Source organism: Pithys albifrons, chromosome 6 (assembly GCF_047495875.1).
Source record: "Pithys albifrons albifrons isolate INPA30051 chromosome 6, PitAlb_v1, whole genome shotgun sequence".
Lineage (NCBI taxonomy): Eukaryota > Metazoa > Chordata > Aves > Passeriformes > Thamnophilidae > Pithys > Pithys albifrons.
Window position 1 is genome coordinate 47,229,342 of NC_092463.1, and position 15,983 is coordinate 47,245,324.

Here is a 15,983-nt window from a genome sequence, read left to right on the forward strand (position 1 = left end):
GACAGCTTTCCGCATGGCATCCTGCACGGCTGCCTCTGCCAGACGTCCCTGTCTGGGCTGCTGCTTTCCAGCGTGGCTCACGGAGCGAGTGCGGGGCCCGCATGGGTATCTGTGAACAAGCTGGCACGTCTGCCCACGTAACGCTGTGCTGTCACATGGAAAAGCATCCCACATGAGTTTGGTCTGGAAAGGTCACCCTCTATGTCACAGTGTCCCTTTTAAAAAACAGCCTGAAAGGGAAGTGGAGGGGTTTTGGTTTGTTTTTTTGAAGTGTGTTTAGCTGGCTAACACAGCAGGCATGGAGAACATAAGCTACCCAACCAAGTATGAAACAAATGCTAGAATTAATTGCTTAATTCTCTTTGCATTAGGATAAAGCATGTGTTTTTGAAATGTCTTCAGTGAAGAACTGCTGAATATGGGAAACATCTACTAATGCCTTGTAGTAAATTGAAAAGCAAATTCAAATGTAAAGACTGGGGGGGGTGATCACCAAAGACAAGCAATCCTGCCACTTGTTTTGTCAGATAGTCTAGTTCTAAGGTTTGTGCGTGCAAGTTTTACCCAGTAAGCACATTAAATAATTACCATTTCTGGAAAGTCAGGTTTTGTTTGACTTCTTCGTAGCTCTTCAGCTATGGAAAAGAAGCTCCTTACCCTGTAGTCAATACGTGAGTGCCAAGTTTTAACTGCACCAAGGAGTAAGAGACTGCAAGCTAAGGGACTACCACCTTTTCCAGCCTGTTCTCTATAAAGCTGCATTTGCACAGAGTCCTGAGAGCACGCACAGGTGTAGGAATGGGCCTCCTTCACTTTCAGGTAAGGTGAATGTGTCTGTGTACACACCGCCCAGACTGTTGCATTTTCTGATGTCAGAGAACAGAGTGAAACACGGTCCAACTTACAAGCTGATGGTGCAACAGGATGGTGAGACCCTTCATCAGGTGACCTTCCCAAACCCTGCAGGTACAGCTGGCCTCTCTGTTTCATGGCACCGGGGAGTGCAGAGCACTCTCCGTTTGGGCAGGCAGTGCCGCACCACACGTGCAGCACAACGTGAAGTTGATGAAATGCCGAACAAGTGGGAAGCTGCACATGTACCAGCCACAGAGGGGTGCAGGTGCTTGGCAGGATCAGGACTTTGATCCTGTTCACACCAGCATGCGTACATTCTCACATCCAGTGCTTTCCGTGGGAACATTCACACATATTTTACCTCAGCAAAGGCACTGCACCATCTGATTCACTGGTTTTTAAGATGCAGTAGCCCCAGTGTTTTGTAAGGATTGGGGTAGAGACCACAAGTTGACTTTTACTGTGGTGGAAAGTGTACTCTGCTGGCTCCAGCAGCTTTCCAGAGTAATGCCTCACTCTCACCAAACAAACTGACCCACCTTCATGTAACTGGAACCCGAGTTCAGTCCCATCTTTCTACCCCTTGCATGCCTAGTCCAGGACACTGAACTGGGTAATTAGCACTATTCCTAACCTCAAACCAACCAGCATGAGCAAAGGGCAACATCCATTAAAACATTTACTTAACTTTATCCAGAAACTCTAGGAAGGTTACAAGGAAAGACCTCCTTTATTTCAACATTTTAATGTAATATACTCATTTTTCTACATAAACAAACATTTACTAGTACTGGTAGAAGCATCTAAAAGTTCACAAATCGACTCCAAAAGCAGATTTAAAAAGAAGCATCCAAACTTTTAATCTCCAGATCTTGGTTAAGTGGACTTTATCTTTCCTTTGTTTCCTTGAAAGATGCGAGTGGCTCCAGGTGGTATTTTACCCAGAAGATAACATCTCTTGATGGTTGCACTACAGTTGGCTTTCATCCCTTACTGCCTGAAGTCCAGTGTGAAGTACAGAATCAGAGATACATTCCGCATGGCTTGCAGCACGGTATGTTTTCTATCTCATTTCTCCAGGGGTGCATAATTCAAAAGCTTCTCAATCAGATCCACATGTGCAAGGAGCATTCTCCGGCAGCAGTATCTCTTCAAACCAAGGGCATCCAGGGCATCTCTATCAATCAACAATAATTAAAAAATAATAGATGAAGTGAGTCAGAACCACTTGTAAGCATTTCCTAAGCAGCGCACTGATTACTTTGAGTTCAGTCATAAAGGAAAATTTGTTTGCAGTTCAAAGTAAGACTCAGAAATTCAGCATGTGCTGTTAATGTTCTTTTCCATTTATTGCTGTTGACAGGGTGTTTGCCTGTTCTCTGGCCTGCCACAGCACATGCCCTGCTGCTGAAGATGGTGTCCAGCTGACACAACTCTCAAACTTAGAGAGGACACTGTTACGACCTGTTTTGGTAAACTGAGGATGATACTTGCTTATTTCACAACATAAATTTGTGATCTAGGCCATGCTAAAAAGGTGAGATATACAGAAACTAAAATAACTCAAAATGCAAACTCCCCCACACAGGCATGCTAATTCTGAGGAAGGCTAAAATCCTTTCCAGTTCCCGTACCAGGCGGCGTTCAGTTATATAACCTGCTCCCCACAAATACACAAATAAGTATGTGCAGGCTGATCAACAAGTCTGTTTTACAGTCTTTCCACTTAATTCCTTCTCAGTGACTGCTCCAGATTCTTACAGTTGGGTAGACGATGTATGACTCATCCTAGCCTGAACCACTGCATGTGTTGCTATCAGACCTCTTAAAGGTAAGTGACACTACCCAAGCTCTTTTAACTCCAACCTATTAAGCATAAAGCCAGTCTGATACCACTTCCGAATTTGACATTAATGACATGGGACTGATCTCGGGTCTTTAGACTGATACGATTCAGTGCAGTAACAAAACATTTGCTTAAACCAAATGTAATTTCCTGAAACCTGTAATTCCCCTGTAGCAAGAAGCCAATAGATAAGTTTCTAAAATACAAATGGCTGAAGGGAAGCCCCTGCATAAGCTGGAGCACCACAAAGGTTGTTTGGCCTCAAGCAGCCCAGTCCACTGGTGCAAGCAGCTTCTCCTTGCTAATGATGGAACTATGATCAGTCCTTCAAGGGCTTGAATAGCAGGGCTGTTCAGTTTTGGACTAGCACCTGCAAAAGTTAAGTATATGAACACTGTGGGGGTTTTTTAAAGAATGCTTATCATTGCATGATACCTAAACTTTCCAAAACACTTGGGGACAAAAGCATCTGATGTCTGTTGATACCTAAGTTTTAGGAGCTCCCTGGAGAGTTCTGAACTTTCAAATGCAGTTAATAGAGACACAAAAGACCAACATTAATCACATATTCAGAAGTCATACTATACATTTGAATCAAGACAACTTTAGTTGCATGTCCTTTTTCCCTCCAGCTTCCAAAGACTTGTGAAAAAAAGAGCACTTTTAAGAGACAAACAGGAAGGTGTGGGTGTCTTTTTTAACTAAAGTTTTTCCATTTTGTCTCTCCATTTTCTTAAGCCATCATTGACAGTGATTCCAATACTACACTGGAAGATTTTAATTGTTAAATATCTGTAAACTCTGCTTCTCACAGTACCCTCACTGCATTAGCTGGAACAAGCATCACAGAATCACACCAGTCACCACAGCAGTTGTTGTCATGTGAGCATTTGTCAGTGACAATACACAGCTTCCTGTCCTATACAGGTAACGAAGACAGGGAAAATATTAAAATGTAATGCCTGGAAAAATAGTCAGAAGTACTATCAAAATAGCTCTGACAAATTTCAGTATTAGGAACCTGAACTATTGTAATGTTTTTAACTCCATAAATGAAAGAATGAAAAAATTTGTAGAAACTTTACAAATACCTTTCATTTAGGAGCTGCAAAATTCTACTCTGCTACTTTTGAAAGTTCTCAGATGTAAATGCTCTCTAAAAAGGCCCCTCACAGAAGTAATGAGATATAGGAAAAGACCTGAATGATTTTCACTGGATGGTTTTAATGAAACTGACAAATGGTGAGGGGACAGGACATCCTTCCCCTGTGAATCAAAGAATGCACACAGCCACTAAGCACAACTTTCTACAAGTTTAGATGAGGCTCAAAAGCAAAGCTTTCCTTGACAAAATAGTATCCTATGCCATAGGAATGTTTTCAGTTTTACTTTAGGGAAAAGGCAGTGCATGTTGCTGATACACATTTTTCCAGTAGTTTTTTAAATGGTCTTCCCTGTATGGACTATTAGGATCCCAAACCATTGGAATGCAACACAAATACTACTTTCTACAACAGTTTCAACATCACTTCTAACTTCTTCTTCACTCCTCTGAATAACAAATATCCATGGATTTTTTTTCCTTCATACTTAAACTTGATGACAATGTAAGTATTTCTGAAGTTTTCCTCTCAAAGCTTCTGGCCATGGGTAGATCCTCCCTTAATTTTACAAGACAACTCTGGCTATGCAAAGCATGAACCGCCTTCTTCAAACACAATCTCGGGACTATCAGTCAGGTATGTAGAGCAGTTAAGCCGCTGGTTCCTCCAGCAAACCAGCACTTATAAATAAGGTTAGCGATTCTGGGTAGGCAACGTGAAATGCTTCTAAAAAACCCCTGAAAGTGGTACCCTTTAACTGTGTTAGTTACTTCTTACACTTGTATGTAAGGGAAAGGGAACAAACAATCAAAACAGAGTTACACATTTAAGAACTCTGGCAACTTCCATACTACTGCCCTGAAAGATTCAGCGGGAAAACAAATACTTTCTTGCCTATTACAGTTTCTAACCTCTGGTTAAATAGCCTCAGCACGTAGTTGTGGTTTTCAGCCTCTCTAAAGCTACTTTGTAATGCCACAATCCTGCCCTTGTGCATCTGACCCTGCCTTGGCCCCGGGGCTGGACCAGACGATCTCCAGTGGTCCTTTCCAAACCCAACATTCTGTGCTTTTATGCGCTGTGCGATCGCACGCAGAGGTGAGCCCGCGAACACCCACCCTTCCGTGTACTCCGCCTGCAGGAGGCCAAGGTACGCTTCCCACTTGTTCCCGACTATTTTGCCGCACGTGAAGCACCTGACGGGGATGATCATTTCTGCGCTGCGGCTGGAACGATATAAACACGCCATCAAACCCTTGCAACGCGCACGGACACACCGCGGGCAAGGCCGGGGGCTCCCCGGGGATGAGCGGCCGGTCCCTCCCATCCGCCCGGGGATCCCTATCCCGCCTGCGGATCTCCCGATCCCTCCCGCGGATCCCCCAATCCCTCCCGGGGATCCCCCGATCCCGATCCTGGTCCCTCCCGGCCCCTCCGAGCGGGTCCCACCGCGCGGCTCCTCCGCTCCCGATGGCCGCCCGGGCGTTACCACCGCGGCCAGGCGGGGGGAGCTGCGCGGCCGCCGGGCGGGCCGACACGGCGGGCGGGCAGGTTAAGGTGCCTGGCTCCCCCCTGATGGTACCTGATGGTATCGCCCGGAGTACGGCGTCCCCGGCGGCCCAAGACGCGTGTCGCGGGCGCGCGCGCGGGGGGGCGGTGTCGCTGGCGTGGTGAGTGGCAGCGGGGGCGCCCCGAGCGCTGCGCGGCTCCGACACCGCCCCCGCCCCGACACCGCCACCGCCACTTGTTGCACTGCGAGAGGGGCTTCGGCAGCGCAGAGACTTCGCATCCCGTCCTGTCTGAGGCACCGCAGCCGTTCGGGGCGGGAAGCGCAACTGGTGGCCGCTGCAGCGCGGCATCGCCAGCCCCGTCCGGCGGAGCGGTGGGTGCGCATCCCGGCGCTCGGGACATCCCGGCGGAGGGCTGGGTGGGCATCCCGGCGGAGGGGCGGGTGGGTATCCCGGCGGAGGGTCCATCCCGGCGGGCAGAGCTGGGGGACTCAGCCGGGGTGCCCCGCGCAGCTCTCTCGCCGCTGCGCCGCGGGCAGGGGAGCCGGCGCGATGTCTGCGCCGCTGGAGAGCCTGTCCGAGCCCCGCGGAGGGGCGGCCACCGGGACACAGGGAGGGCGAACGGTGGGACCCGCCGCGGTCGCCGTGTCGCGACTCTGTCGGCGCGACGCCGCAGCCTCTCGGGGCTGTTACCCGCGTTTTGGGGGCTGTGTCGGGGCTGTGCCCCCGCGGTTCGGGGTGCCGCGGGCGGGAGGCGGCGGCACAGCCCAGCTCAGCCCAGCGCACAGCCCCTGCCGGCGCTGGTGGATGCTCTCGGCTCGGCACAGCCCGGACCGGCGCTGTCCCTCCCTCCGGAGCCACTCGCGCCCTCCAGACCCCGCCAAGTTGTGGGCACGACGGTGGCGGTGGGTTTGCCGAGAGTTTCCAAACTCCGGGGCCGGATGGCACTCGACGCCGCCCGCTGACTCGCGGTGCTGCTCCGCCCTGCCGAGGCTGTGCGGGGCCAGAGTGTCCGCGCTGTGCGGGGGCTCCGCGCTGTGCGGGGCAGCGCCGCGGGCACAGCCCGCACGGACAGCAGCCCTTGGCGGTGTCTGAGCACCAGGGCAGCTCCCCGGGCTCGGGGCAGTGCGTGGCTGCGGGCACTGCGGCCGATCTCACGGGGCACCCCGCGCCGGGTGGGTTTGGTAGCAGAGTGTAATGCATCTTGAAACTGCTTACTTGCGTTTCATTAATCTGAGGATTGGGGAAGCATTAGGCACGGGCGGTGGGCGCTTAGCGGAGGGAAGCGTGCTATCATGGGTACAAACTTTGGGGACTGGCACTGCTGTTCTGGAGGCACTGGGATGAAGCATTACTCTGTCAGTCCTTATTGCTGTCTCGTTTCAGCGTTAGTGTTATGCTAATTGTCCTTGGGAGAGCAGAAATTCTCCCAAAGTGTTTCATTTTCCTGCTAAAGTATCTTTGAGTTGATACAGTGCACAGCGCGGAGCCATTACTGTCAGGCATATAAATAATTGTGTCTTAATGCACAGCTTATGTTAATACGCCTTTCGTGACTATTTTTTGAACGACTGGATTATTGACCCTGTGCACAGGAATGCCAGACCTAACATGAACCGTAAAAAAGCAGATAGTTTTGTTTTAATCAATAAGGGTTTGAGGTTGTTTGAAAGCATTTTTGCAATACTGTTGTGAGTGAAAAGACAGTAATTTTTGCAGTCCCAGGGACAATTATACACAGTTGTGAATGGAGAGAATTGACTTGGCATGGCGGGTAGACGCACCTCCTGCAACCTCGAGATTATTATCATTATTGTCATTATAGGCCGGCGGGAGCCAAACTGTGTCTTTTCTTTTTGTCCTTTGATTTCTTTTTCGGGGGGTTGAGAATTTAAAGACTGTGCTTTGATGCATTTTCAGCACCAGGGCTCCAAAGTAATTTTCTTACTGAACTGTGTGGTGAAAGACATTTGTGTTTGGAGATGGAAATTTGCAATTGGGAGTGAGAAAGAAGGACTGTTGCTGGGGCTTCATGGCAAAGCCCATCATTAGATGTAGGTTAGCATCTTATAGCTGCCTTGTAGAAATGTGCTTGCTTATTTCTTAGAAACAAAACTGAATTTTAACTTTCAGACCACTTCATATATCTGACTTTGCTTAATGTCTTTTTTACAAATAAAAATTTATTCAGCTTGTTCACACAGTATTACTTTAACTTTGTCACATCTTTTCTGGATAACCTGCTTTGGCTGGGTGATCAACTTAGCAAACTAATAGTCTTTTATGGCTGTAGCTTCTTTGATTCTAGAAATTGTAAGGATTTTTATAATCTATGACCTGCAAAGACTGCTACATACTGAGAACATTCTCTGCTTAACTTCATGTAACCTCTACTTAATCTGACCATTTGCCAAACCACAGAAATCTGTTTAAAAGGGCTGAGGTAGGGCGGGGGTAACGTGAACATGTGACTTGGGAATCAGTGTTTTATGGGCTGTAGCTCACACTGGTTAGGGATACTCTGCAGTGTGAACCATTTGTGGCATTGCTGCCTTTCAACTCTTTTTCAGGTAAGCTGGGTACTGTTGACACTCAGCTGTTGGTAGTTTAGTATTTAGGCAAATTTGGGATCTTCAAGTATCCTTCTGAAGAGGGCTGGAAGAGTTGGACAATTAGAGGTCTCTAAGCATCCCTGAAGGAAGAATTGGAGTCCTGTCTACTAGAACTAATTATAGAACTACAAGGCTTTCTTACAGTAAGTTCTTGTCCCATTTCTGGTCTCTTGCCAGCTTCAACAAGCAGCAGTCTCCAGACTGCTTATTCTTTGGGTCTTCAGGCAACCTTCTGGTTAGAAAACCCATTGGGGCCCTCAGCATTCAGCAGAAGAGGCTGCCCTAGAACCGATGAAGATGAAGTAAGCTTGAGAACTGTGGGCTGCCCTCCTCATGTGCAGCTGGAACAGCTTTTGTCATGTGAGGTTTTGTTGAGGGGCATGGCTGATTATACATCCCACTTCTTGGTTAATGTAGGGCAGGATTTCTTCTTGTGATCCAAACAACTTCTGAAGGATGCCAATGCTCTGTCCCACCATCACTATTGGGCTAAGGCTCCTTCTTGGCATTTTTTCTTGGATATAGGCCTACGAAACACAGCAAGGCATTGCATGACTGCTCCATAGCATTGTTAGTGGTGGTTGCTGCAATACTGGGCTGGTGCCTAAGGAGTAGATCCTGCTTCCTGTTGTCCCATCCACAAAATGTAAGGGAAAATAACTGCTGCTTGTTTAAAAAACAGACAAAAATAGAGTCAGTTAAGTGACCTGACTGACTGAACTACTCTTGAAATACTTTTATAGCTACAGTGGCCATATGACCTCCTGCAGCTCATGTTGGCAGATTGTGTCTTTTGTGACCTTGTCTCTGTAATTAGGGCTGTAGGAAAAAGTTGTGGGATCTTGCTGGTAACATGAGAAAAGGTGGCTGAGAAGTTTTTTTTTCACTTTATGGGTTGTCGAGTTTAGGTGCGCACCCTTGTGAGTCTGGAAAATTTTCACCTTTCTCCGCTTTTCACCTTCTGTCGTTGTTCCCCTTCTTCAGACTTTGCTTATTCTACATGTAGGTAATCACCAGAACTGAAGACATGGATCTTTTTGGGTCTGACTTGCCAGTGAGGTAGCAGTTGTATTCAAAGGCAGTGAATTGTTGTTTAAATTCAGGACATTTTAGAAGAATTTTTTAGTGAAGGATTGTTTTATTACTATCGATCAGGACGTGCAGCCTTCTGTAAGACTGCGGGTAGCCCTGTTGGCCCTGTTTGGAGTTAAAAGCTCAGTTTCCTGTTTCTTCCTGCGGTCATTTAGAGAAGGATCTGTTTTCACTCCGTCTCCAGCTAACACCCCAGAATCCAACATGTGGTTGCGAAAGCACCATATTCAGTGTTTTACTCCTCAGATCTCAACAAAGCCAGAGAGGGAAGAACTCTAAGAGGAAAAGACTTGAACGAATCTTTAAATGAGTGCTTAAATTGGACATTAGTCAGGAACTGAAAGTGACATGAAAAGCGTAACAAATATGTAACTCTAGAGAGCCAGAGCAGAGGGGAAGATTGAAAAACAAACATGCAAGATAAAGCTTGGCTGCTGTTTTCTCAGGCACATTATGCACTCACAGGTTTATTAAATCCTGCAGATTTACTCTTGGGCTTTCTTTGGTCTTGGTTAACTACTCAAAAGTGTGACATTCATCCTGTTCCAGCAAAGGGAGTGAAAAGTGGCTTCCTCTGGAGCTACCTAGTGCAACTTTGGAAAGATTTCCCTCTTTTTCCCTCTAAAGCATGACACCCTAAGGAATCTAGATTTGGTTTTGCCTTGAAATACTTCTTCTTTTATGGGCAGGTGGCTTTCTACCCCATTATGTTCCCCCAGCCCCGCAATGCAACTGGATTTTGTGATGTGATGGTAGGGAGGTGGAGAAAGCCATGGAGAGGAAGGGATGGTGGAAGGAGGAAAGACTCATCTGCCCTGTAGACCTTTGCTTTGTTAGTTGCCCTGCATGCTGTTTAATAGCTTCTCAGGCCTCTGGATTTAGCAAAACAAATACAGGAGCTGCTAAGCATGTAGAAATGAGGAGAAATCTCTCTAAGCTGGGGATGTGACTGCAGCTTCACTGTAATACCAGACACGCCTGATGCTGCTGATTTCATTAAAAGCAACATTCAGGGCTTCAAAGCAGGTTTTAATACTTGCTATATGTTTTTTTAAATATGCTGACCTTATCTGGTAAGCCTGTAATATTTGTTGCAATGAAGAACAGCTGCTGCATAAATACATATATAATATCAGTTGCCAATTCTGAAAGCTGTGCTGAGACTGTGACTAGTTTGAAGTGGAGTTGCTATTAAAAGGCAGGTGGCAAGATGTTTATTTTGCACCTTGTTAATTGCTTGTTTTTCCTGCTGTAATTGGCTTCCTAATGGGGGCAGAATACACTTGGTTTCTCACACAAAGCTTCATTAGTGACAACTGATGGAAAGGATTTAGAGGGTGGGATTTAGATGAGATATATATGTATTGAGTAACAGATGTCTCTGCTAAAAAGAGTGTATGAGGAAGTCCCATAGATGCATCCAAAAATATGAATGTTTTCCCATAAAACTATTTAAGGTGTCCTAGTGTTAGCTATAAAAGTCACTACCTATTACTTGAGAAGGGGGCAGAGATTTTGTTCCACTTTACTGGCCAGGAGTTAGGATGCTGGGATGGTGCTCTGTCCTTGGGACTCTGACAGCATCCAGGGTATTCGTTATATCTTTAATGTGCTCTGTGGCGTATTTAGCAATTGCTCCTGCTAACGAACTAGGAGGAAATGGTGAGCAGTTGTGGTGTTGGGTAACTTTGTAAGATTTATGGAGTGGTCCCTGCTTCTTGTGTATATTGGTGCTGTTTCACTGGGCCCTTGGAGGCAGAGCATTGCTACGGAGAAGTGTAGCTGCACCATCTGTGATCCTGGAGCTGAGGTGGTGTTCTGGCTAGGGATGGATGCTCCACAAGGGCAGTTCCTGTTTCAATAATGACACTTTTTTTAATGTGGTGTAAGACACTGGTCTGAGAATTGTTCATTGATGGTCATTTGACACCATTGTATCTGATGCTGTGCACAGAAATTTGCTCTGTTCAGTTTAATATGCTGTTGTATCTGAAGAGATTGCTGTAGGTGCCCGGTGAGTGTAGTGGTGTGTATGGATAAGGAGCTATGTACATGTATATAAAATCAATAATGGAAGAGTAAGATAGCTCTACATGGAAATGAAGCCCTTTGCCCTTCCGTTTTTATAAAAGCATTGAGAAGGGATTGAAAAATATACCTGTCTACTGGCTCACTTTTCTGCTTCCTCAGATGCCAGTACTTAACTAGTTTAAGACTGGTTTTATCTGTCATGTTGCTTCTTAGTAAGGTCACTTCAAGGTAAAAGTATTGCTAGTCTTGCATTGACATATTTTATAAGAAAAAGCCTTTATTACGTGAATCTATCACAACCTAATTGACTGTTTCATGTTGAAGGGGGAGAGTAATATCCTGAGGCAGCATTTTAATCAGAAAGATCACAAGACTACCCATCAGCTCTGCTCTTCCATGCAAGTGTCCTCAGATGAGAAAATAATCCCCTTTCTTGGGATAACGCTTTTAATTTTTGCAGAATCTTTCTTTCCAGAGTAAAGAATGGACTGTGAAGTTGAGGTGAGGCCAGAATCATCAGTTAATTATTAATGCCTGAAGGGAGGAGTCCCATGGTGGTGGTGGTCTTCCATGGTGAGAGGACTATGTGTATTCCCACTGAGCTCGTGGATGTGCTTTTGTCTTCAATGTGCTTCCTGTCTTTGGCTGGGAACCTCTTCCTTTGGGTGTATACACAGGTCCTCTCCCATTAGGATGTATCTGAATGAGACTGTAGCAAACCAGCCCTGTTGTAGGAGCTGACCCTGTCCTCTATGAGTTTCTGAACTCCAAAGAAAATGAATAGGGGTGTTTTCTAACTTATTTTTTAAGTCTTATCTCCAAGGCTTTCATAAGTGATGATGGATGTATTTGGAGCACAGAATTAAAGAGCAGGCTCTGCTGAAGGCTATCCTTTGGGCCACTGGGGGTACTTATGTCTGTATTCAAATTTGATGCTTGGACTTTTTCTTCTGTCTGTCTTTCGGCTGCTCTTGCACCTTCATAGGAGTCAGAATAGAAGGTGATTTTTGTAAGTAGGAGCAAAGATCCATCTTGCTGAGTACCTTATCTCTTGACAGTGGCCAGTAGTGGCTACTTAAGGAAGCAAGTAAACTTAAAGCAAGCTCATGGTATCAATACAGTGGGATTTTATGTTTCATGTAAGTCTATCTGTAGCCTTGTTCCAGAACTGAGCCAGTAGTGAAAAGAATGCAGTTTTTCAGATTAAAACAGTTTAATCAGCTTGGGCATGATGGCCTGTTGTGTCCAGATTAAGGTGCTAGATAGAAGTTGGATGTCCTAAACCAGCTCCAGAGCTGCTATGTGCTGCATTCTGGTGAGAGACAACTATTTCTGGAGAAGTCCCTGTTGGTGTACAGAGCCTTAGCCCTCCCAGTGCACAGGCTTTCCAGCATGGATGTGGGGAGCAGGACAGAGTCAATGCATTGGGTATCATCACTCAGCCGAGTTGAGTTGCTGTGTGTCTCCCGTGGTGCCATCCACAGGGAGCGCTCCATTGCATTGTTTATTGAGCTGCTGTTTTTAAAATTAAAAATGGCCAAATGTTTCATAAAATATTAAGAGGCACTGCTTTAGTGTCTCTCATCAGATTAAGTATGTCACTTTCTGTGTCCTTAGGGTGATGAAGCCAATCAACCTGGTCGTTCTCTCACCTTAAGCGTGCATTAAGGTGACATGCTTCATCTCACAAGGGATGCTGAAGCTATCACACAGCAGAACTGGTAACTGTAGGGGTCCTGCACTTTAGCTGTGGATTCTCAAATGAAATTTTGCAGAAGCAATACTGTTTGCTTTGTACTAGTGAATTCCTTTTTTTTATAGAAGTGCTTTGTGAAAAAAATATTGAGGTAACACAGTGATAGACATATGCACAGTGGCTGCTCTGCAGGAAAGAAAGAAATTGCGGCATGTTTTATATGAAAGACCAAGGACTGTTATGTTTCAGAGAGTAAAGGAGAGAGGCCTCTACATTTCTCAAACATTCTTTATGAATATGGATTTTGAAGTTGTTTTGCTTGCAGGTGAATTTCCTTTTCGTTCAAGAGCCAGTTCCAGCATTTTAATCACAACACAGTGGCACTGGAGTAGCGGAGGGTTGGGAAACTCTGGATTGTGGTAGCCACAGGACTGGGGGAGAGTCTCCAGCTTGCTGCAGAGAAGCCCTGAGGCCTGCACACTGGTGAAACACAGCATGATGGAGCTGGAACTGAGCTGTATAGGGTTTACTTTCACTGAGTTTTCTGTCATCTTTTGCCTCTACCCAGCAGTTCTTCACTCCTTGGCATATGTGGAGTATTTGGGAATGTTGCAACATAGTGGGTTTTAAGCAGTCTAGAAGTTCTAATAAATGTGAGATTACAAGACCAACTTAACTTCTGAATTTCCTGGGGTTTTTTTGGTTGTTTTGCCTCTTTAAACCCAGTCAGTAATGGCACACATGGCACGGTTCCTCTCGCATTCCCGCTGCACACAGCAAAATCACGCACGTGTGCACACCAGGGAGCAGTAACTCGTGAGACTGCTCTGAAGGGCAGCCGTTCCTTTGTCTGATCTGATACTGCTGCTGCTTTGCTTGGTTGTGGTGTGAGGGAATAAGAAAGGAAAGCCTTCAATCATATGACCTGATCAGAGAGGGTTATCTGTAGTGATTGTTAAGTCCTCCTGGAGCAATAGGCTTCTTGAGCTGCACCCAGGGGCTGATTGGTTTGGTTGGGGTTTTGCATTCATTTTTGGCCTAAGTAAAAAGAACAGTGAGATCAAGGTTTGCAGTTTTGTTTGCAGTTTGCCTTCAAACCTAAAAATCTTGCCTGATCTAAAAATGGTACTTAACTGTACATACCTCTGCTCTCCCCAAAACTGTTGGAAGAGCACTTTCCCTTCTCCTTTAGGATATGCTAAATATTTTGAAACACCCCAAATTATTTTGATTCCTTAAATTCCCTCTCTTCCAAGTAGGCGTAAGCAAAGACATGTTTCCACATTTCACCATTATATCTGCCTGGCCTGAGTTGTGGCATGCTGAGAGTCAGGGACATGGGTTCTCCTCTCTGGGATGTCCCCCCCAGGCAGGGCTTTTTCCTCATGACCCTCTGTATGACCTTGTCATGCTGCTTCACCTCTTTTCTTGATTTATGACACCTGACATTCTTAGTAGAGAAACTAAAAACTTAATATTACGAAAGTGTGTGTATTCTGTGAAAGACAGCTTTTTCTGTTAATACTGAGAAGCCTCTGAAGATTAATGTGTGTGTGATTTCTGTTTAGCTCTGTAATAACTGAATTGTGCAGTGGTTTGTCTGTAATGTGGGTGAATGTTAGCCATGGGTGGTGTGACACAAAGGATGCCACCTGTCTTCACTGGGGCCAGAAGTGTGTTTGGGTTTATTTGCATTTCTGCAAAGGAGAAGTGTTTTTCTGCTTCTCTGTTGAGCTACATCCCTGGTATGTGGAGTCAGTTTAATTGATCTTCTAAATATACATGCTAAACAAATGCACTTTTCCCTTCTATTTTGCAGAGCAAAATGGTATGTGGGTAAAAGAATGGCTTCCCCCCCAGCACATGTGCAGCCACTTTATGGATCGCAGAAGGGTTTTTGGAGCACAGGAGAGCTATTGCTGCTGTAGAGAAGTGCCAGCGTGATGCCCTTTTTCATCATTCTTAACTGGAGCTTTGCTGCAGTGGCTCTGCTGGTACTGTTAGTGTTGTTAGGACATTGTTCCTTTGTCAGAGAATCAGGACATCTGGAGGAGAGGGACTGTGAGATGACTAGGATTTTTTTGTTACAAAAGAGAATTTCTTACTTGAAGAATGGTTTAATAGAACACCTTTATACTAGAAGGTGAGAACTGCCCAGAACATCCTGCTCCCACACAGAGGGCACAGAGAGTTACACTCAGAAGTAGAAGAGATTTCTTCATCTAGATGCAGTGGTAGGCTTTCTGAAAGTTGTCTGTGATCTCTTACTGTTCTATTGAGGTTTTATATTTCTTTGCTTTCTTTGTCAGTAAATGACCATTTCATTTTGGCAGTGCCCTACTGTTCAAATTATGGTTAGGGCCAGTTTACTGTGGATCTGCTTAGTATCAGTTTTATTGCTTGCCTGCATTCCTGCTCTGCTGCGGGATTGTCATTGCAGTGCCTTTTGGGTATCTTCTTTTTTCTGTCAACTGCCCTGACTCCTGGGACTTGGAAAGCTGTTTGAGGATTCCTCTGGGGGCCTGAGGGACTTATTGGAAAGAAGTCGAATTCTCATAAGTTCCTGGTAAGGCTGTCATAAGTCTTGTGGCTGCTGGCTTATTGCCAAGCCCTTAATTCATGTGGCACATGATGAACCATTGCTAGACAATATTGGTTTCAGGTTCTTTTGTACCGTATTAAGAAAGGAGAACCAGTTCTGGGCTATTGTTTTGGCCAGTGTAAGAACACACAAGATTTTGTGTCTGAAAGCATTTACAGTTTAATAAGCCTTGTTTTCTGGCTTTTTTTTTCTCCCCCCAGGGTTTGTTCTTTGTGCATCCAGTTTACCTTTGCAGATTCAGTCCTAGCAAGGATTCGTCTAAAGTCAGACTGCTTTTGCACCCTGTGGCTTTTGGCAATGGAAGGTCCATTTACTATGCACAGTACCGATTCTGAAGGGAAGTGCTGCTGTGGATGAGCCAGCTAACCTTTACTGCAGCCTCAGTTATTTGTTACAGTGAGGGAAATGATTTTGATGACACCTTCTAATGGTATTTCCTTGGTATATTGGTGTGCGCAGATATATATCTGCATACGCACACAGTGGTTATGTGTTAACCCTGCCTTTGCCTGTTTGTGACTAGTTCTGTTGGGCAGGCTTTTGTATAAGTTGCAGGGTTGCTCTAACCCTTCATATGTGCTCCACATTCTCAAGGCATTTAGTACTTAGTTGTCTCCTTATCTGCAGTGAAAGGGGTG

The 15,983-nt window shown here is 45.6% G+C and overlaps 2 protein-coding genes across 3 annotated transcripts in view; one reads left to right on the forward strand and one right to left on the reverse strand.

Moving 5' to 3' along the window:
- Positions 1 to 1,561: 1,561 nt before the first annotated feature.
- POLR2L (RNA polymerase II, I and III subunit L) lies at positions 1,562 to 5,322 on the reverse strand. Its single transcript, XM_071559478.1, has 3 exons — positions 5,254 to 5,322; positions 4,923 to 5,030; positions 1,562 to 2,032 (listed from the first exon to the last, which is right to left on the reverse strand). Exons 2-3 carry the CDS (start codon positions 5,015 to 5,017, stop codon positions 1,924 to 1,926), a joined length of 204 nt encoding a protein of 67 aa, XP_071415579.1. The 5' UTR covers positions 5,018 to 5,030; positions 5,254 to 5,322; the 3' UTR covers positions 1,562 to 1,923.
- A 120-nt stretch (positions 5,323 to 5,442) lies between these two features.
- TSPAN4 (tetraspanin 4) overlaps positions 5,443 to 15,983 on the forward strand; it is a 437,423-nt gene continuing 426,882 nt past the window's right edge. The window contains exon 1 of one of the 2 annotated variants that reach the window (XM_071558757.1): positions 5,443 to 5,686. The gene's annotated coding sequence lies outside the window, so the exon portion shown is untranslated. Of the gene's footprint in view, positions 5,691 to 15,983 lie in introns of both variants that reach the window. The other variant, XM_071558760.1, reaches the window with a different exon arrangement.

Excerpts from the sequence above, each read along its gene's own strand:
- POLR2L (XM_071559478.1), bottom strand. The coding sequence starts at position 5,017 with ATGATCATCCCCGTCAGGTGCTTCACGTGCGGCAAAATAGTCGGGAAC. Across the intron at positions 2,033-4,922 it reads CAGGCGGAGTACACGGAAGG|AGATGCCCTGGATGCCCTTG; the intron begins GTGGGTGTTCGC and ends GTTGATTGATAG.